At 40.0% G+C, this 21,807-nt stretch overlaps 3 protein-coding genes and 1 non-coding gene across 4 annotated transcripts; 2 read left to right on the top strand and 2 right to left on the bottom strand.

The window, feature by feature from the left end:
• The first annotated feature begins 1,699 nt into the window (after positions 1–1,699).
• On the top strand, positions 1,700–5,695 carry LOC116204053 (glucan endo-1,3-beta-glucosidase 7-like). The gene is made up of 6 exons (XM_031536107.1): positions 1,700–1,941; positions 2,397–2,692; positions 2,878–3,246; positions 3,948–4,271; positions 4,611–4,896; positions 5,260–5,695. The coding sequence occupies exons 1-6, from the start codon at positions 1,866–1,868 to the stop codon at positions 5,295–5,297; spliced, it is 1,389 nt and encodes a 462-aa protein (XP_031391967.1). The 5' UTR covers positions 1,700–1,865; the 3' UTR covers positions 5,298–5,695.
• Positions 5,696–6,166: 471 nt separating this feature from the next.
• Positions 6,167–6,238, top strand: TRNAE-UUC. The gene has a single exon. It is a non-coding gene; the product is annotated as a tRNA-Glu (tRNA).
• A 706-nt stretch (positions 6,239–6,944) lies between these two features.
• Positions 6,945–13,712, bottom strand: LOC116205283 (coatomer subunit gamma-2-like). The gene is made up of 18 exons (XM_031537837.1): positions 13,553–13,712; positions 13,263–13,360; positions 13,114–13,164; positions 12,898–13,011; positions 12,589–12,789; positions 12,397–12,498; positions 11,628–11,735; positions 11,323–11,556; positions 10,489–10,739; positions 10,207–10,378; positions 9,945–10,100; positions 9,813–9,863; positions 9,517–9,657; positions 9,182–9,385; positions 8,941–9,072; positions 8,680–8,853; positions 7,988–8,227; positions 6,945–7,488 (listed from the first exon to the last, which is right to left on the bottom strand). Exons 1-18 carry the CDS (start codon positions 13,596–13,598, stop codon positions 7,294–7,296), a joined length of 2,670 nt encoding a protein of 889 aa, XP_031393697.1. The 5' UTR covers positions 13,599–13,712; the 3' UTR covers positions 6,945–7,293.
• An 854-nt stretch (positions 13,713–14,566) lies between these two features.
• Positions 14,567–18,787, bottom strand: LOC116204180 (proline-rich receptor-like protein kinase PERK7). The gene is made up of 9 exons (XM_031536251.1): positions 18,781–18,787; positions 17,557–18,138; positions 16,738–17,334; positions 16,505–16,591; positions 16,158–16,228; positions 15,997–16,073; positions 15,708–15,855; positions 15,449–15,610; positions 14,567–15,333 (listed from the first exon to the last, which is right to left on the bottom strand). Exons 1-9 carry the CDS (start codon positions 18,785–18,787, stop codon positions 15,043–15,045), a joined length of 2,022 nt encoding a protein of 673 aa, XP_031392111.1. The 3' UTR covers positions 14,567–15,042.
• Positions 18,788–21,807: the final 3,020 nt, after the last annotated feature.

The raw sequence follows: 21,807 nt of genomic DNA, 5'->3' as shown, positions 1-21,807 counted from the left end.
ACAAAAATTTGACGGTGGGACCAAAATGTTAGGAATAATGATCTTTGAAGAATTAAATTGTTAGACAAAATCTTTTGAGTAGTAAATTGTTAAATTTTAGATATTTTAAGGAGCATTTTGTTAGTTTTCTCAATTGTAAATTATAAGCTAATCGAGAAAATGTCCAGTGAATGTTACTTATCAATCAATTGTGGATGAGTAATGCTTGGAAATGAGAATTCGTAAAATTTCATACAATCAGCTTTACACCTTTTAAGTATCTTGATTGAGAGTTATTCATTCAGACAAGTGAATGATTAACACTCCGTCAATATTTTCTCATAATTAGTAGTGTTACTTCATATTTGATATGTATAGCAATTCCTTTCTCTCGTTTTGTTTCAAATGTTCATCGAGCTTTTACCGATTGGAGTTATAAAGGTCGATAACTTTCCCAATTGCCGGTAACTTTTCCGTTATGAAGCCAAAAATATGGGAGACTTCTTCATTTCAAAATGAAAATGATGGCATGGGTAGATCAAATGCCATTTAACTATTTTATGGACCAACATGTGGGGAGATGTGGATTAGATCATGAAGAGTTGTTTGTTTCACTTTATTAGGGATTCATCTTTAATCATACATACCACCCACTTCACCCAAGAGGAATAATAGATTCTCTTGTCCATCACCCACCAACTTATTATAAGAGAAATCACTGGATGGGATTGGATTATGTAAACATGCACATGCCCATCAAGAATCTAATTGTAGATAGATAGGAGCATCTGGGAAATTCCATTCTTTCCCCCAATAAATAACAAAAAAGGAAACATTTATAAGCTCAAATTTATCTTACATTGAATTTCACGTGATCTCACTTACATATTTAGTAAATTTTTTTAGTCCTGAACGAAAAGGTGATATTATTTTTTTATTACAAGAGAGGTTCAATGAGGACAAGCTTTCTCGAGCAGCAATAATTTCGGTTCGAGTTACAGTAATTTCCTATTACCTTCCGTGAGAAGCAATTTTCTTAACAGAAGAAAAATGATAATAATTTCAGTCCTTGTTTAAAGACAAAGTTGCGGTGGACGCAGAGGTTGGTCCCAAAAAGTTTGACCTTTATTCACACTGAATGACTTTTTTTTTCCCTCGATTATAAGGAGGATCGATGAAAATATCTAATCTGAAATATCACAATAATTAAGTGGGAACGTGCGATAACTATCTTTTACTAATTGACTTCTCTTTTTACTTATCAAAAAAAAAAATTGACTTCTTTTTTACCCCAGGAATTTCACAGAACAAACATGGATAGATAGATCATGCACAGATACAGAAACCAAACGTTAAAAACCCCATAATACCCTTCAGCTCTTCGGTCACTCCAAAGCCAATAAAAAATTCATCACCAACAAAGAATTAATTGACTAATACGTAATTTCAGTTCTCATAGGGAAAAAAAAAGGAAAAAAAAGATGCAAGTTCAGTATACTCGATATAATGGAATTATAGTAGCAATGTGTCTTAATTTGTTTCACCGGGAAAGCCAATAATTCATCTCTCCAAGGGCAAACCTGACACGACATGCCATCCTTGGTCCCACCGCACCAACGTAAACATACTACAAACTTCGATGCAATGCATCCTCCGAATAATTAATTAATAAATAAAAAAAATTGTTTTATTTTAATATGTTTGTTTTGGTTCCGTTATAAGCAGCTGCGTGCTAACTCCGACATTCAGCTCTTCCTCTTTCTGCCGTTACTGTTCTTCTCATCGGCTGTCCTCTGCTTTCCTTCTTCTCCTTCGTGTTCGATTCTCAAACTCACACGCAATTCGCCCTGTGTTGGAGCCCTGAAGCAACAACATTTTCCACATCCATGGCTGCCCTCTCCCGGAGCTCAGCCCTCCTACTTCTGCTTCTCTCCCTGTCGCTGCAGGCTCTCCACTTCGCCGGTAAGTTCATTTCACTTCTACCCTTCTTCTGCTTGCTTCTCGTCATCTTTGATCTCGTGCCCCCCCTCCCCTGCTACTGTACTGATTGATGGTCGAGGATGAACCGACATCGTCTTCACCGTGCCTTTCTGTCGCCTTTTGTTTTGTTCTCTCTGTTGCTTTCCGACGCTCGGGAATTACCCCCTAATGAAAATGATGGTTTATTTACTTTCTCGACGGCTTGATTTTTGTTTGATTGGCTTCACTCAGTGAGATTTCACTATGGCCGAGCTGACTCGGCGACGGTTTGTCGCCGTCGGAGCTCGGCCAACGGGTGCCTGGGCTGAGCTGAGCCGACTACACAGTGCAGTAGTAAAATTCCCCTGTTTTATTTGGGTGGATGAAATTGTAGTAATTTCTGATTCGCACCCTTAATGACAAAATGGACTTGCAATTACGTCCCTGTGTATTTGCAGGTTCGGAGTCCTTCATCGGGGTGAACTACGGCCAAGTGGCGGACAACCTCCCGCCGCCCTCGGCCACGGCGAAGCTCCTGCAGTCGACATCCATAGGCAGCATGAGGCTCTATGGCGCCGACCCGGCGATCATCAAGGCGCTCGCGGGAACTGGCATCGGGATCGTCATTGGTGCAGCCAACGGGGACATCCCGGGGTTGGCCTCCGACCCCAACACCGCGGCTCAGTGGGTCAACTCCAATGTTCTCCCTTATTACCCCGCCAGCAACATCACCCTCGTCACCATCGGGAACGAGGTCGGTTTTCCCTGCTCTCGCCTTCGGTTTTTTGTGCTCAAGGTTCAAGCTTTGGCGTCTTGATTGCTCACGGAATATCTAATTGAAGATTTATATAGTAAAAGTTGTTGCTATCTTTTTTCGTTGTTCTAAGACTGAGTTTGTTCTACCGTATTAATCTTACTATCACTTAAATTGTTTTCCAGGTCCTAATGTCCAACGACCAGGGCTTAATCTCCCAGCTCCTCCCCGCGATGCAGAACGTACAGAAGGCCCTGACCGCGGCCTCATTGGGCGGCAAGGTCAGGGTGTCCACCGTGCACGCCATGTCCCTGCTGAGCCAGTCTGATCCACCGTCCTCGGGCCGGTTCGACCCTGCCCACGATGACATGATGAGGAAACTGCTCCTGTTCCAGCGTGACAGTGGATCGCCTCTTGCAATAAACCCGTACCCGTTCTTCGCATACCAGAGCGACCCAAGGCCGGAGACGCTGGCCTTCTGCCTCTTCCAACCCAACTCTGGCAGGGTCGACTCAGGGACCGGGATCAAGTACATGAACATGTTCGATGCTCAGGTGAGTTTGTGGACTATCTAATCTCCAGACAGTGCTTACCGTATATGGACTACTAACTTAGAGCCTGAAAGCCTCAAATCAAAGGCGAACGCTGGAAGAATGTAATTGCATGCAGACATTGTGTGATCCGACAAGGATTGTACTTGATGTGACATAAGGTGCTTGTTTGACAGGCTGGCCATTAATAATTTCCATCTGTCAGTTTGTGATTTCTCAAATTATTGTCGGAGCCCATGTACAGGAATGGACTAAAAGCAATAAAGCTTTTCAACAGGATAGGGACCAATATCCTACAATTTGTGACTTGTTAGGAAAAAAGAAAGTTAATGATTAGGGACATGGTGATTTACTTAATCTGAGCTGTGATTTTGGTGTCTAACATTGGTAAAGGAATAGTGTTGATTATGAATTGCTTTTACTGTCTAAGAATTCACAACATTATTCCATCTAATATGCAATTACAACATTGTTTGTTTTTGCATCATTAGTTGTTTTCAGTTGTGACGGCCAAAAAAAGGGAGCTGTGCTTGGTCGCATCAAAATGCAATTTCTGCAAGATACTATAGAAGTGTTTTTCTGGGCTCTGTCTGGTGGATCGGATTTTATCACAATAATTTGATGCCTTTGGTTTCAGTGAGGACAGTGTTTTCACGTTAATTCATCAAAAATACAATTGGGTGATTTGATCATGTGCTGTGTAGGTTGATGCCGTGCACTCTGCCCTCAATGCTATGGGATTCAAGGACGTTGAGATCATGGTTTCAGAGACTGGGTGGCCTTACAAAGGAGATCCCAATGAAGTGGGGCCCAGCATCGAGAATGCTAAGGCCTACAATGGGAATCTGATCGCACACCTCAGGTCGATGGTTGGGACACCGCTGATGCCGGGGAAGTCCGTCGAGACATACATCTTTGCACTCTACGACGAGGATTTGAAGCCGGGGCCTGCGTCCGAGCGATCATTTGGGCTTTTCAAGCCTGACCTGACAATGACGTACGATGCTGGTCTATCAAAATCTAGCCAGGTGAGAAGTTTTCTAATCCTTTAACATAATTCGGGTCTCTAGAAAAGTTACTTTGGACTAAATTGGTCATAACTATGAAATTGCTTTTATTCTCAAATCGATTTTGATTGAACTCGCAGTGATTTGTGGTCATGAATTGGTCAGAAAGAGTCTTTGTACCCCAAGTCTACGTAGATTCTCTCTTCAGATATAGAAGCTATGCATGAAATACTCAACTCTGTTAATGTGCCGGGCGAGGAGGGGCTCACCACCACGTGCTATGCCTGGGTGGGCACATATACCTGAGAGCATGCAATAATTTCTCATTAGAATGACCGTGACTTTCATTTTGTGGTTTAGGCCCCAGTAGCTAAAACTCCAGCGTCTCCATCACCGAAGCCGAAGTCACTGGGTTGGTGTGTTCCCAAGTCTGGCATTCCAGATGATCAGTTGCAGGCAAGTCTCGACTATGCATGTGGTCATGGCATCGACTGCAGTCCAATTCAACCAGGAGGAGCTTGCTTTGAGCCGAACACCGTGGCATCGCATGCAGCTTATGCAATGAACCTCTACTACCAGAACTCAGGCAAGAACCCATGGAATTGCGACTTCTCGCAGACGGCTACGTTCACGCTGAACAATCCAAGTGAGTCTCTTCTGTGGCAGAAGCTTTACTATTACATATACTTCCCTCTTACGAGGCAATATGCCAATGGCTCCTCTACATTTTGTCCGCACACTATGCAGCTACATCTCTTTTAACTCTTAGACAATTATCCAGTCCTGTGGACTACAATTTGATTGTTGTCGACAGCCAATGTGGACCATTAGACAAACTGTCCAAGACAGCAGTGAATCACAAACTGCATAGGATCCCTTTGCGGATGTAAACTAGGGGCGATGAGTCTGATACGGCACTTTCACTGTACATTTTGAGAGCCGGGTGTATCCGATTATCGTTTACAATATCTGTTCTCCGAACCAACAGTGAGTTTCTGATATGTTGCAGGTTACAATGGTTGCATGTATCCCGGTGGAAGCACCTGAAAAGTGTATACTCACGAACTCGTTGTTGCGAATATAGCGGTGCATATAGTGGGGGTCCCGTTTTAATTTCACAGCAGATTGCTGAGGATAATAATGTAAGAATAGATTTAGATGGTAAGGGCTCCCTTCTGTCATACATATTTATGGGGGCAATGTAATGTAATATAACATGTGGGTGGGAGGATTTTTCTTTTTTTTCTTTTTCTTTTTCTTTTTCTTTTTCTTTTCCCGTGAAAAATTTTCTGGTAATGTTTGCTAGGGTGGGAAAAAGTAAGTTTTTTCCACCCCTTTAAAAAAAATAAAAACCGTAAGTTGCCCATTAAGCTATAAGCTACTTAGGGCTTTGTAATAATTACTCTGAATCAATCTAATTATATAATTTTGTATTATGGTCCAAACAAATTGTAAAATGTGTGCTTTCTTTCCTTTAATCTCGTGTCATGATGATTTGGACGTGAGGATGAGGGAATGTTAGGTATGTAATGATAGAAGTCCCCACTTGAGTCAGTCCTATTTTATCTCTTTGATAGAGGAGTGGGAATTCACTTGTTATTATTCTTAATAAGAGTTTTGCTATTCTGGCCGATTCGGCGGCTCAATCGAATTTGTATCACGTGGTAGTTTCACGGTTACATTGAATAGTACTAGGGACATTCTAATTAGTGAGGCTCTCGGAGCATTTCTTTTTTCTTTACGCTGATATATATATATATATATATTTCATCCTATAGGACTAATAAGAACATACTTGAAAGTTTTTTTTTTTTTTGGCTGAATACGTACTTGACAGTTGACTAGATGCCCATGAGTTATCCCAGGGGGAATATGATTCAAGTCTAATAATTTGGAACAAGTATGGAGACAGCATATCCGTTGTCGTCCAGCGGTTAGGATATCTGGCTTTCACCCAGGAGACCCGGGTTCGATTCCCGGCAACGGAACATCCTCTGCTGTTTTTATTTTTCTTAAGAATTTTTAAATGATTTGAATCTAATAAATTAGACTAATCACAACACATTTTCATTTTTCCTGAAAATTTTAAGTGATGTGAATCTAATAGATTAGACCAATCACAATACATTTTCATTTTTCCTAATAATTTTTAAAATAATGTGAATATAATAAATTAGACCAATCATACTGCACAAAATATACGAGTCTTATTGTAAACTTTTAAAATAAATAAAATTAAGATAGACTCCACGTGACCTTGATGGATTAAGGACTCTTAATCCGGTCACTATATTGTAGTATAAGGCCCTTCTTCTGTCCGGTGGTGCTAGTTTTTGTTTTTACTAACCGGGAATGTCCGCCGCTAAAGAGTAACCTACCGAACCATTTATCTCCTTTCGTCCCACAGGCAAACCGAATACGCAATGTACTTTTCGTAATTTAGTTGATAGATTGCGCGCATTATATTTTTACACGCAGTAGAAGGGAAGAGTGGCTACTCTTCTTCTGTTTGCATAACCGATCATCCAAAGTGTCAACACAAGTTAATCATAGACGTGGTGATGGACTTCTCCCGGTGCGAGTGAGACTTTGTTAGTTGACGTAAACTAAAGAGGAGACACGAACCCTCCTACTCGAATTCACCGCTCGGTTTTTCCTAATGGCCCCCAGAAACATAACATAAACGCTCATCAATGAGTTGTCAACTTTGATCCAAATTTATTGAAAAAATTATCCAAATTCAAAGGCAAGACGTGCATATACATTCCTTTGTTATTCACATATGAGTAAACATCAGTCGCCAATATAGCAAAAAGAATGCGACTACAAACTCATCCTGGGATGTTTCCCGCAGTCTTTATTCCTGGATACATGCTGATCATCGCATTAGCTCGAAAATAAATTCATCCACCAAATCTCTTCTGTAAAAAGGTTCTCGTTGTTGGGGACTTACAGTCGCCACTTCTATCATCTTCACATGAGGGGAGGATAAAATGGATTCCAAAAAACCATCTTTAAACCGAGTAAATGACAGACGAGAAAACTAGCCACTTGCCACGATCTCGTGGATCGCATTGCTGATGCTCTCGTCATCGGATCTTACGGCCAACTTCATTGCAACTTCTTTCTGACCATCAATCCCGAATGACAAACGAACAAGGACCTTCACATTGCCAATGAACACACCAGAAAGTAGGCAGGCATGCGACCTTGAGTTGCTTGGGACAACCCCTGTGCCCTGAGAACAACAGAAGACCAAGAAAAAAGGAACAATGACTAACGGCTATCCCAAACTTCAGCGAGTCCAGAGTAATTAAATCAAGGAGCATGAAGAGGCAATGTCAGGGAACAAAACAAATAGCCAATCACAGATGCCACGAGAGGAAGAGCCTTATTCAAAATCTTGAATAGAGATTTAAGATGAGTTCCCTCATATAAGTGCCAGGTAGTGAATGACAGTAAAGGACTTAAAAGTTATGAGTCTCCAGCATATAGAACTATTCGGTCACCAAGCGAAATTTCACTTGCCTGCTAAAACTGAGTTTCCATAATAGACAGGCCAGCAAGACAGATTGCTGTTGTCCATTTAAGTAAATTGAAATCCAAATTCTTTTCCCCCCTTAATCCATTAATTATCAACTTCGTGATCGTCCTTAACTCTTAGAAGTTTTCTTAGCAGTTCCACATAAAAACTAAGGAGAGATAGGTAAATTGCTTGTTTAGAGTAAATAGATTACCTCACAGGGTTGCATGCCTAGAAGGTTGATGACCGCATTGACAGCATCAGCCAAGCTCTCCCTCTGTCCCAGGCCATATTCATCAATCCTCTCACTATCAGGGTTCATGTTTTCCCATGCATTGAGGAAGTTGGAGACTCCAACTTTCTGCATGTAATCTGCTGCAACCACCTCGAGTTCTTCGAGCTGATACTCATCATCTACACCATCATCGTCTGTCTCGCCAGTGGATGGATCAACCTGATGTGGAAACATGCAATAAGCAGTAAAAAAAAGAAGGAAAAAGGTTCATTGGTAATCATTCTGAAAACTCTCGGGGACTTCCTTGATAGAAAGGACATTCCCATTTATTAACCAGGAACAAGTCGAAGCTGTCGAAAAATGTTTGACATCAAGCAGCCTAGTATTCTGAAAAGAACCTGAGCAGGTTGGATTCTACTACATATAATATCCAAAAACAGAAGGAACCAATAATTGAGTCATACCACCCATCAAAAAAATAATTGAGTCATATCACCCTGATAATTTTTGAAACAGATCAGTTCCCATACAGCTTAATTAATTTTAACCTCTGATGATTTGATAATCATCGAATCAATCATGAAGATGGAAAGAGCAATTCAATTCACTAATAAATATGTCTTTATCTTTCTAGTGGAGGAATGCAAATTAGTATATTGGAGTATGTTCACCTCTTTAACAATAAACCTCAAGATGTTAGAGAATTTTCCCGCTGCTGGAACTCCTTCTGGCTTTTCAAAAGCCACAAAGGTCTGTCCTGGTGAATCATAGGGAAGAGATCGAAGAGGCTTGGATGCAACTTCAGAGAACTCCTCTGCTTCTGAAGCATCCACTATAACAGTGACCTGGCAGCATGCAGATTTCTCAATCAATTACATTAATGCTTTAACAAAATCTTATATATTAAGAAGTTGACCATCAAGGAACATCACGTTTTCCAGAAATTGCTCTGGAATTGTATTTGTGCAGTTGTACTGAAAAACGACATGGTGGTCGAAAATGTGCTTGACTACAGTAACTGCATACTCCGTCTCTGCCTCTGTCAGCTCAACTGGTGCAGATGACTGGTCAATGAGATAAAAGAAGCAGCTTGTAAGTAATCCTATATTCAGCATAAGTACAAATAGGCCACCTAATGCCTGAAGCCATTCACACGAGAGTTTGAATGGGAACCTTAAAGAGTTTGCCAAAACTGGAGAACTCAGGAATTGAAGAAAGCAGCCTCTCATATGCATCAACAGTGCCAGTACTAGTAGGCCCCCTACGAGGAGCACCCAAACCAGTTGGCTTTTTACTTGGTGCTTTCTTCTCAGCAAGTGGCTTAACTTTGACCTCCTTGGGCACGGAGGAAATATCAAAATGTTTGTCAGAGGGCTCCTGCATACAAACATAAACAAGTGTCAGCTAGACCATTGTAACAAAAGCAAATATGAGAAAGAAAGCAATCGATTGAAAAGTAAAAAAAAAAGAAAAAGAAAATAATAATAATAATAAAAGCAAAGACTAACATAGTTTTTCAAACTCGTCTCCAAGTTGACCAGCGGAACATCTAATGATTTAAACAGGAATTCGCTTGCATCTCCACCAGTTTCAACAACTGCACCATCAGCCCCAAGTGTGTTCATATACAGAGTTGCTCTATCTCGAACCTGCACATATGAGCACATGCAGTAGCTGAGTAAAATCTAGAGGGCTGGCATTTATAAGATAAGTCAAAGATTCTTGGCATCTAGAAAAAGAAAAAGACGAAAAACATTCGGACAGCACTAAGATTAAGATTAAAGTGTGTTAGAAAGGAGCTAACCTCATCATCAGCGTCAAATAGACAGCGCCTTAACAGGACAAAAATACGTGGCTGCATCAGAAATGCTAGTTAGAAACTCAAGTCATTTTCGTGATTACCTATCTGAATAGAAGAAGAGTGAATGGATAGTACCTTCAGTGAATCTACCATGGCACCAAACTTCGCCAATGTGCTTACAGCACTGGCTCGAACAGTAGCATTTTCAAGGTGTACACGGTTGTAGATGTATCTTATGTATTTGCTTGGATCTGCTGTTGTGGGCCCTTCAATACCCAGAAAGTGGAGTATCTGGCAGCATATGATATAATTAATCAAACTTAGACAAAAAGGGACAAAAAAGTTATCCGCACCTAATAGATAAAGTCGAGCTGAGAAATTGACTGCACAAAGCAACCTGTGTTGAGAGGTAAGTGAATTCACAGTCTTCAATGAATTCACAGAGATGAAGCAATCCGCTTTCTTTTGCATCAGGCATATCCCTTATAAGGATGACAATTGAATCTGCAATTGCCTTCTTATACTCAAATCCACCTTCTTCCCTGAGAATGTTGCTTAGGAAGTTCATTCTGCCAATAAAAGATCACGAAGAATCATGAGTGACCTTTGAAACGGACACCGGAACATGTGCTCACTTCACCCAGCTTAAAAGGAGAACAGCAGGAGACAAGTAACTCACAGGGATCTATACTTCAAGGGAAACTTCATACATAATGATCTTATGGCTTCCACCACTACAATTTTGAACTCATCTGCAATTTCAGACATGAAATTTGTAATTTGCTTCATCAAACGATCTATACTAGATTCATTTCCAGTCTTCAAAAGTGTGGTGATGGCAAGTGTGGCGATGCTCCTATTCTGGTCAGAAATCAAACTCTCCATCTCTATGTTGCAGCTAGTTACAGCCATTGGATGCGTCATTGCCACCTTAATGAAAGACATTCAGTCATTTTAGAGTTCATTCAATCAAATGTTAAAACCAGACACATGAATCTAAAGTGGAAAAGTAGCCTGCAATATAGAACCTCTTTCAGCACTCTAAACCAAGTTTCCTCTTATACCAAAAGAAAACATCTAGCTGGCTCTGATTGTATAGTTAAGCCTATACTGTACATTGACGATGGGCATATGTCTGACAAAAGCCAAGCTATATAAGAACCTAGACAGAAACAAAAGGAGCCATTCTAATGATGCTTTTTGTTTATTTATACAAAGCCCTGAATGAAACTCCATAAACCATCGCCAATAATATGGAAAAGTGAAGTAGTTTAGTTTATAACGGAGTGAGTATCCCACAGTTAGATAACACCCATAAGTAAGTCCAAAAGTTCATGACACTAGATAACTGTGATAACTTATATAGGGAGGTATCCTAAGTGAGCAATCTAGACTCTCCTTCTCTTTGTCATCAGCCTTCCCATGCCAAACCAGATCCAAAAGTTTGCCAAATGTCTATTTGTAGAATGCCATGGAAAAAAAGGTGACCTCGTTCAGTCTCAGAGAACCTAACCTTGTTCAGAGTGCGAATAGCGGCAAATTTCTTTACTGGATTGGAAGACAGCAAGAAATACTGGAGAACAGTTATTGCTGGAGTCAATTCTTGGTTTGTCACGCCATTAAGCTCTGTAATAGCTCTGGCAGCCTCAAAATTAACCATTTCACCTCCCCGTCGTAAACAGCTATCAAGATAGTCATAGAAAGGCCGCTCCCCTGGTGGTGTGTTACCAGCTGAGTCACAGATAACCTGGACAGAGATATTAGGGATGAAAATATTTACATGCCGATTGCAGACAAGATATTCCAATGCACACATACCTGACTAATGTAACGAATTAAGAGGCACTGGGCCAGAGGTGAACGAACAGTGCCCTTGGTCAAGCTGGTCACTAGCTTGCTGACAGCAAGTCTATCATTTAGTCGGATCTGCAATTTGCCAATAAGCTACAGTTTCTCAAAGCAATTTCAGGTAATTCAAACATATTAGCATAAGCTTCATAAATTAAATAGTTGCTTGACCATGAAAATAATAAAGCAACTTCCGAATGAATTGAAGAAATCTGAAGGGATACCAAACTCTTGTGAAATTTATATTACAGGTGTCAGAGACAAGGAAATACATTAGGAGAAACCACAAGGTCCGCAAATAGGAAGATTTTTCCCCATTGATTATTAACAAGCTAACATATGGAGTAGATACAGCCACCATGTTAGATTTAAAAGAGACTCCAATACCGAGTTTAATCCAATTTACTAACCTATAGATCGATTAGGCCTATTCTTTTACATTTCTCTTTATCCTACGGCCAAACTCTGAACGACGAAATGGATATTGAAATTTATTAACATTTTCCAGAAAGTGTACTGTTAATAATCCCGAAGGTACTGAGACCGTCAAAAGAACCCCCAATAACTTATTGGTTGCTGTACGGAGTATTTGAAATATGGGAAAGAAATACTATTCGGGTAATATTTCCAAAGGAGTTGCAAATGGATATGCAAGTTCACCAATCATTGATGGCTCTAGAGGCCTACATTCATTCCTAGCCTGAACGAGTGGAAATGGAACCAAAGATAAAGCCCACACCTGGTGCAGCAACGCCAGAGCATGGAACTGAACAAGGGCTACCCTTGATTGCATGGCTTCCTGAACCTCATTACTCCACCTTTTCACAATCTCTGGGTTTGTCTGCATATACGAGACAGACATTAGGAAACAAATTTTGGGAAAGAGTCCCGTCGACATAGTACACCTTGGACTACAAGAATACGAATAAACCTGAAGTAGATGAATCCCACTGACTAAGGCTGCACTAGCAACCACAGGATTCTTATCAACAATCGCTTGCTTCAAATACCGCTCAATCTGGGTAAGAAGGGTTCCATCTGTGATTCGGCATAAGACCCTGATTGAATTGGCTCGATACATGTCAGTCTTGCTATTCATGTCCTTCATGAGAGAGCTTGTGACAATGATCACCTGCATGTAGAAGAACACAAAACAATGAAGTGTTTATGACAAAGCGGATTGCAGCTGCCAAGCTAGAGACCAGAACGAATTGAGAAAAATCCCAGCATGACAGGCAACCTCATCTGCACAAGGAGATAGCTCCTTAATCATCAGATAAACCATTCTCCTCAATCCTAGATCTATCGACTGAAAGAGCTTCGTGACAGCAAAAAACACTTCTGTCGATTCTGTCTGCAAAAAGCATTCAAACAACATCAAAACCATCAGAATCGTACGAATGGAAACTGCAATCGGATATACACAGCCTAATAAAAGAACATCAAAGAGTTAGACCTTTGTGAATGTCTCTCCTTGGTTCAGCAGGTACAGCAGTTTTGTGATAACCTGAAATTCAGAAACAATTACTGTAGAAGCTCGGCATCCAACCGGAGCGAATTCCCATTAGAGGGTAATCAAATGGCAGAAACAGGAAAAGCCGGGACCTGACAGCACCGCCTTGGATCAAGCTGGGGGTCATTGAAGACCCTAGCTTCCTGAAGAGCTGCCCACTTTTCAATCCCAAGAAAAGGAGAGTACTCAGCTGCACCACATACAATTTTCAGAATCGCATTAAGCACCATGAAACCAGCTCGCAAACTGACAGCATTGCACCAAGTGACTCTGCTAGCATCTCTATTACCAGATCAATGCACAGTTGACGCAACAAAACTCCAACAGCCAATTCAAGCTAATCAGATTGAGAGCATGAATGAGAGAGGACCCGATGGTGTACCTTCGTCGTCAAGATCATCGTCCTTCTTCATGAATGGTTGAGCCATTTCTGAACGAGTGGAAGCACTGAGATCGGAGACACTCTGAGAGGATCAGAATTCTCTCCGTCTGCTCTGCGCTGAGCAAACTGAAATGAGTTCCATCGGCGAAGAAAAGAGGAAGGAGAGGAGACGAGGGCACTTTCGGAATCTCAACCAAACACGTAGGGGTGTAAGCGTAATTTTACAAGAAAACGGCGCGTTTAAGTGCATCCTCAAGGAAATGAAAAATGGGGGGTATATTAGGTAATGAGGTTGTGTACAAATTGCTCCCTGAAGTTTACCACCTGTTTCAGTTGTCCCCATACGGTTTAAGCTCCACATGCTTCTCATGAGATTCATGAAGATGCGGTCAGATTATCAGTATGTTCCAGTACAGTTTTTACAAGTGCTGGCTGTTCTCCGGTAAAAACTCTCGGCTCTAACAAACTTGTAGCTGCTGCTCTTTTAGCCGAGGAATTTGCTGTGACCTCAATCCAGTTTCATAGCAGCCTGCTGCAGAAGACATCATAATGCTGATACTGCATTTTTCGCCTAGAGGGCTTTGCAGCGGGTTGGGTCTCTGATCATATCTCAGGCACACTCTTTGTTCTTCAAGCTGAATTATAGGCTGTTCTAATGACTAATGGGACTTGCAATGAATAATGAATTGTGATCAGTATGGACACAGAGTGGCATGCTCGTATTCTCCAATCAGTCCAGGCTCCACTTTTGGCCCGCTGGGAGATAATCTCTTGGCTCGGATATCGTTAGGAACTTAAATCCTTTTTGCCTTTTTCGATCTCTACTTGCATTAATAGGAAATCGACTCCCTCGCTTACTGCTAGACCATTACTTTGCCTTGCGAGTCTTCTTGTTTGTGCTCACTCGGGGTTACCCCGAAACTCTGCTTCCTCCTTAATGTTAACTGCTACATCACTTGCCCATCTAAAGAAAATTTTCCGAACAATGGCAAAACCCGAAGAACAACCTAGAAGGGGCGAATTATCTATTGAATATCACACTTATACTAGATAAAGCAGCATTATGAAGGGTCTTTATACAGCATAATATCGCAAACACTCTGTTATAACACCCACAGCTACGACGGATGAAGATGCTACGCTCTAAGTTTCCTTGACAACTCTATGCAGTTATAAGACAGTCTGTCCCTGACCGACAATCCTTTCTCTAGTGCACGAAAATATGTATATACGGAGACTGTTACACCTAAAAAAAGAAAGTTAAGTAGAGAGTTTCGCATATATATATATATATAGATGTGAAAATAGAGGATATTATATGCACGTCCGCTTCATGCCTCGAGTAGGCTCTAAAGAAATTAGCTCTCTCCGTCATATATGTAATCCCAAATTCCCGAGAAAACTTACTGCAAGACAGAGAGGGATAGTTGTCTTGCCGTCCAAGTTTCTGGTCATTCACTACCCTGTGAGATGTCAGACTCTTGTTTCCTTCAAGCAGCACGCTTTTTATTCGCGCGGCTATTGATCTCCTGAGAGTCACCACTGCTGCTGGAAGAGGAAGACGAAGGGTTGAGGCCGTACTCGCTGGTGCCTCCGTACTCGCTGCTCTGGTATTCCTGGCTATTGAACGCCACTTTCCTGAACTTCTTCATGTCAGCACTGTACGTTCCGGGTTCATTGTCAGTACTGCTGCTGGAGTCCCCAAAGATCGAGCTCTGGGTCTTTTTGTTCCAGGTGTTCAGGTCATCCAACGAAGCGTCACCTTCCAAGGCTCGAACAACCTACTTAACGAAGAAAAGATCGGTATGTATTGGAGATTAATTAAGATACGACATGTTTTAAATTTATCTATATATCATCAATGCAGGAATCTACATCTTCATATAAGCGGCCTACCTGGCTCATTTTGGGTCGTCTCTTTGCAGAATGTCGAGTGCAGGCTCCAGCACAGGCGATCGCGCGAGTCATCTCCTGCGAGTCGAAGTTGTTTTCCAGACGTGGATCGACCAACTCCCCGAAATCCCCGCGTTGCAGTGTGCTTTCAATCAGTGGCCTAGCCTGCTCATCCAAATCAGTTGTGTACGATCATTTATCAGCATTTGATTAATCGTATGCAATTAAAGAGTGCTAATCGGGAAGAGGGTTTTGTGCAGACCCAGTCCACCAGGCTGTCTTCCATGAGTTCTCCGGTTATGTCCACTGGGCGACGCCCGGTGATCAGTTCCAGGAGCATTACACCGAAGGAGAAAGTGTCTGATTTCTCGGTCAGCTTCCCACTTGCTGCATACTCAGGAGCCAAGTACCTGCACAAGTTTTTCTCATTTCGAATTGATTAACTACTCGCACCAAAACACGTTGAATTAAATTCAGAGACAAATAAATAATTCTTTGCATATGCTATTGGCATTGGTTTCATTCATATGCAGTAGATTGCGTTTCCTCACCCGAAAGTTCCCATCACTCGAGTTGACACATGAGTATAGTTGTCCGATGAAAGCTTAGCCAAGCCGAAATCTGCCACCTGAACGAGTTGCAATACTAGTTACCAACATTGATAGATATAGTCGAATCAAAGTTGCAATATAAAACTGCATTGACTGCATACCTTAGCATCAAAATTGTGATCCAAGAGAATATTTGCGGCTTTGATGTCCCGGTGGATGATTTTAGGATGGCCTATTTTTTTTTTTTGGGAGAAATGACAAGTTATAACATTATGATAATACCGAAGATATAAAGTAGCTAAGTATCGCCTTAGTAATTAAATTTGCCCCCAAAAAGTTGAAGCATTTGCATTAGATTGAAACCCAACGACAGGCCATTAATTAGAATAATTCATCTTTGAACATCCCTTTTTTGTTTTTGTAGAGAGACGGGGAAAATATCACAATTTTTTTTATTATATAAAAAATTCATGCATGTATAATGTATGTATATGTAGTATGGACTTACAATCTTCGTGCAAGTAAGCAAGCCCTTTGGCTGATCCCAATGCAATTTTGAGCCTAGTAGGCCAATCCATGGTGGGACGATCTTTGCCTGTAAATAATCGACAGGTCATCAAAAAATTAAATAAAAGAAGGAAAAAAAAGGGGGAAAATTATAGCTGATAATATGGAATATATATATATATATAATATTACATGATTAATTAATTAATCAACTAAAAAACGTAATAAGTATACCATGAAGATGAAACTCGAGTGTCTTGTTCGGCACAAACTCGTAGACCAGAATCCTCTGATCACCGGCGATACAGTACCCCACCAAAGACACCAGGTGGCGGTGGTGGACCCGGCTGATGATCTCAACCTCCGCCTGGAACTCGCGGTCGCCCTGGCCACTGCCTGCCTTCAGGCACTTCACCGCGGTCTCCTTCCCGTTGGGCAGGACCCCCAAGTAGACGTACCCAAATCCGCCCTGGCCCAGTATATGATCTTGGGAGAATCCGCCGGTGGCGGCTGCTAGTTCCTCATAGCTGAAGCTGCTCTGGGTGAATCCCATAGCCACAGATGGGTGCGGCGGCGGCCTTGGTGGTCCGTGCGAGCTGGAGAAGCCACCTGAGCTCATTTCGCTGCTGTTGCCATAAGGTGGAGGTGGAGGCGGCGGCCAGCTCATGTGTGAGGAAGCTGTTCCCGCCTGAGCACCTGGTGGTGACGCCTGCCTGCCTGGGGGGGTTGGAAGCATGCCCGGCGGAGTCGGAAGTTTGACGACGTGCTCAGCTGGCGCACCGTGCCAGTTGGACTGCTGCTGGTTCTGGTTCGAATAGTAGTAGTCACCGCCTAAAATCAAGAAAGCATTGCGGCAAGAAGAGAGACATTGCATGAGATCACAAAATATCCTTAAAGTTGTCTAGCTAGCTTCGGTTCCGGTTTGGCCCCGGTTGATCTCCTTAATACTTTTGAAAAATTTTAATTCTTAAACTTTTATAATTGTCCGGTATTATAGTACCGATTATTCATTTTTTTGGTCAGTCTATCATATATGAAATTGAATCTTGGTACCTTTTGATGCATGAGAAGGTTCTCTGTAGAAGTTTGTCGTGTCGAGCTGTTTCTTTTTCTTCCGCCTGCATACCACGCAAAGCAAAATCATGACCACGAGCAATAACCCGGCTCCGACCGCAATTCCGACAATGATCGGCAATTTCTGGGACAAGTTGAACGAGCTTTCATTCTCTGGTGCTGGTGCCCTACTAGAGCCTGTGGAAGGGGACGAATGGGAGGATGACTTTGGTGGCACGAGGGCCCGAGGTGGAGGTGGAGGTGGAGGTGAGTGGCTCGATGACCCAGATGGAGGGGGCGGCGAGGGGGAGGACGATGACTTCGGAGGAGGAGGTGAAAGAGGCGGGGATGATTTTGGCGGGGGTGAAGAGGCCGGTGAGGGTGGGGGTGGTGGAGGCGGGGAGGGGGAGTCCTCTGGTGGCGGGGAGGCTGGTGGAGGGGGAGAGGAGGGGGGCGGAGAAGAAGGAGGAGGCGAAGAGGATGAGCCCGAGGGCGGCGGAGATGAGTCCTCATCAGAAGGGGGAGGCGGAGGGGTCTCAGATTCAGGCGGAGACGCCATCGATCGAGCTATACAATTCCCGTCTCAAACCAACCGAGTCGTAGAGCCCATATGCTGCGAAAGAAATTTCAAATGTTTTCCCACCACCTCTCCGTTCAATGACCCTACCAAAATCAAATACAAAACATACACAAATAATGATAAATTCTCATTTTCAAGACATTTATGATCAAAATAAACAAAAAATTGTACATCAAAATAACAAAACTTAAGACAATATTTTCTGGGAAATGTTCCGACCTGTTGGAGAAGGGTGAGAGGATTGTCGGAGGAGAGCTGAGGAGTTATCAGAGAGATATTGAGGTTTGGTAACAAACTCCTAATTGTTTCTGTTCGGTTCATCCCACCATATAAGACGGCGGGGAAGTCTCCTCTGTAAATTTGCCTCTCTCCTCTCTCTCTCTCAACTTCTCTTCCTAAATTCTTTACTATTTTTGCGGTTTCTTCCCTCTTCTGAGCAGTCTATTTTTGTATTGGAAGCCGTTCGATTGTAGTTGTTACCAAAAAGAAAGAAAATGATGAATGTAGTTGTTACCAAAAAGAAAGAAAATGAAATTAAACTCATTCGAAGTATAAGCCGATCGAATGTTGTCATGACATGCCGTTCAATCGGTGTCCTCCCGCCAGTGTAGACCTTATGGTTCGAGATGACTGGAGCCGCTTACCCTGCATTCTAGGTGGTTATAATTGTGGGAGGGCTACTCTCGACTCTTGATTGTTTACGGGAAGATAGCTATGTCAGTCAAACTTGCCAAGACTACATGGCATGGCTACACGCTCATCCAAATCCCGGAGAGTAAACTAACAATTTGGTATTTAATGTTTTGGGCGGCCATCAATGTCATCCCTAGCCTTTTCAAGCCATCAATAATGCCGTCAACATTACACTTCTGCCTTTACTACTATTTATTTTCTTTCCATTTTACCAGTTTAAAATTTTTTATATTTAATATCTTAATTAACACCTTTAGAAGTTAGTTAACGGGGTTGACGGCGAGGACTAAAGTGATAGAAGTATAAGGTCAGAGGTGTTATTAATAGCTCGTAAAGGTTAGGATGAAATTGATGGTCGCCTCAAATGTTAGGGACTAAATTGTTAATTTACTCAATCCCATATATCTTGGCAAAATGAAAATAAATAAATTGACAAATCCTAGAATGAAATGCCAAATTATGTTCAATGGTGAAACGTTAGTTTTTTTTAATCCTTTGAATTTTAAAAATTCAATTTACCCACAAATCTTCAAATCTGTCACGAATTTATCGAGTCAAATCCAAAGTTCAACAAATTAAAAGAGTCGCTGATGTGTCCCTGAAGATTGACCGGCTTAATGGACCGATCTAATCAGTTAAACTGGCCGACACAATGTAAATAAAAGAAAAATCTGATCGGAGGTCTCTTGTCTTCTTCATCTTCATCTTCTTCTCCTCCCACTCCACTAATCCCATTAATTCAGAAATGAGGATCCATATTCAGAAAAGATCCGGGGCGGTGGTGGCTCCGGCGCCAACTAGCCCCAGAATAGGTTGCCGGCGCCAATCTTCTTCTTCTTCTTCGAGACAATTGTTCCTTTTTTTAAATAAATTGTTTTATCCACTTTATTTCAATAATTTTTTTTAAAATGTACTTACAATACATAATAATTCTTACAGTAAACATTATTTAAAGAAATTATTTTAAAATTTTATTTTAAAAAGATAATTATTTTAGAATTTAAAATTAATATCATGTTACATTATTATACAATGGATGAAGAGTTATTTTTTTATTGAATAATATTTATTTTACATTATAACAATATTTATTTTAAAATTCTTGTAAAAACATTTATGATTTTTTACAATATTAATTTAATTTAATTTATAGTTGTCTTTATATTTATTTTATTCTTACTTTTAATTTTCACATTGTCAAAAGATCAACTTTATAATTCTTCTTTATTTTCATTTTATAATAATATATATATTTACATGCTATTAGTTATTTATTTATATATATTTTAGTTATATTTCTACAAGGAGTCTAAATTTATTTTAAATTTAATTTTTTATAAGTTTTAAAAAATAATTATTATATTTTACCAACATATTTCTTTTTAAATTAAAAATATTTATTTAAAAATATTTTATTTTATACTTTATTTTATATATTTATTTTCCATTATGAGTTATTTAATAAAAATAAATAAATTGTATAAAAGGATAGATAAAATATCTTGCTTGCGTAATTGAAGAATAATCATATTAATTTTTTTCGGTGTGTACCCTGGTGTCCAGAAGTCTAATGGGGTCTGACTAATCCAATCGGGAGATCGAATATTAAAGGTTATTTTTCCTCCCAAAGAGTACACTTCCCAGGGTTCAAACTTAATAATCATATTAATTTGATAGAAGACATTAGTTAGAAGGAGAGTTGCAGCTAGCCCCTACTAATAATAACTGACTCATTAATGCGTTAGTTTAGGCAAGTAACAGTTTTAGGTGGAATCAATTTTCTAAACAAAAAGTTTATACCATATTGGTATTTGTCGTTAAAATTGAATCTGGGAATTTTTTTTTTTTTTACATAACACTCGACCGATATCATTAGTGAGAGATCGGAGTCTTCTGCAACTAGTTAATCATGATAAAAAAATCGAGAATGTGCTTGTAGAGGCCAGTCCCCTGGACTTACTTCAACACCTCATCCTGCAACATACAAAAGAAATTTCATAAGATCCATGCCGAGTTTAATAATCTGATACAATGCGATTGTATAGAACGGAAGAACCAACTCGTATGAATATATCTATAAGTGAGCCGCCTTGTGAACTCAAATCTGTTCCCTCAACAAATGATCATGATTACTACGTACATGTTACCACTTTGCTCCAGTTTATCTTTTCACGATATTTTATGATTCCAAGTATATGTTAAGTTGGTTCAAACTATCGCTGATCAATACATGATAAACTCTTTCTTTTAAACATTTTGTTCCACCTAGTACTGTTATTTGCTCAAAACTAATATGGTAAGGAGAAAATAGTACGCCGATTATATGTTAGTGCGAGCGAACCGTAACTCTTGCTCCAACTAATGTGTTCTCTATAAATTTATCATTCTTCTTCCTCCACGCAAACAAGACATTTCTTTTATTTTTTTTATTTAATTGATTTCTTTGATTACATAAATCGTAATGAAAAATAAATATCTAAACTCAAATTGAAAGTAAGTAGTTGTAAATTATAAATATGAAATAAAGTTATTTTATACTAGAACATATATATTTAAAATAAAAAGGATCACAAATAGAGTTTTTTATAAAATAAAATAAATATCTAAAATAAAACATACATGATAAAGTTATTTTTGCAAAATCAAAATATTGCATGATTAAAATTTTGATTTTTAAAATTGTAAAAATAAAATGAAAAAACTAAAGTAATTGTACAATAAATAAATTATTTTATATAACTATCAAATATTTCTAAAAACTTTAAAATAATTGTAAATTAATTAAAATAAATAATTTTAAAATAATTTAAATGTATTACTTTAAAATAATTGTAAGAAAAAGATCAGGTTCTATATTTTGGATAAGTTTTTATAAAATAAAAATGATTTATTAAAATATCCTTAGTCAGATTAAAAAGAAATTATGAGCCAACAACTTAAATAATATAAAGATAAAAATATGTTTGAAATTTCAGAAA

Source organism: Punica granatum, chromosome 4 (genome assembly GCF_007655135.1).
Source record: "Punica granatum isolate Tunisia-2019 chromosome 4, ASM765513v2, whole genome shotgun sequence".
Lineage (NCBI taxonomy): Eukaryota > Viridiplantae > Streptophyta > Magnoliopsida > Myrtales > Lythraceae > Punica > Punica granatum.
The sequence above is the reverse complement of the archived record's forward strand: the minus strand, read 5'-3'. Positions and strand labels throughout refer to the sequence as shown.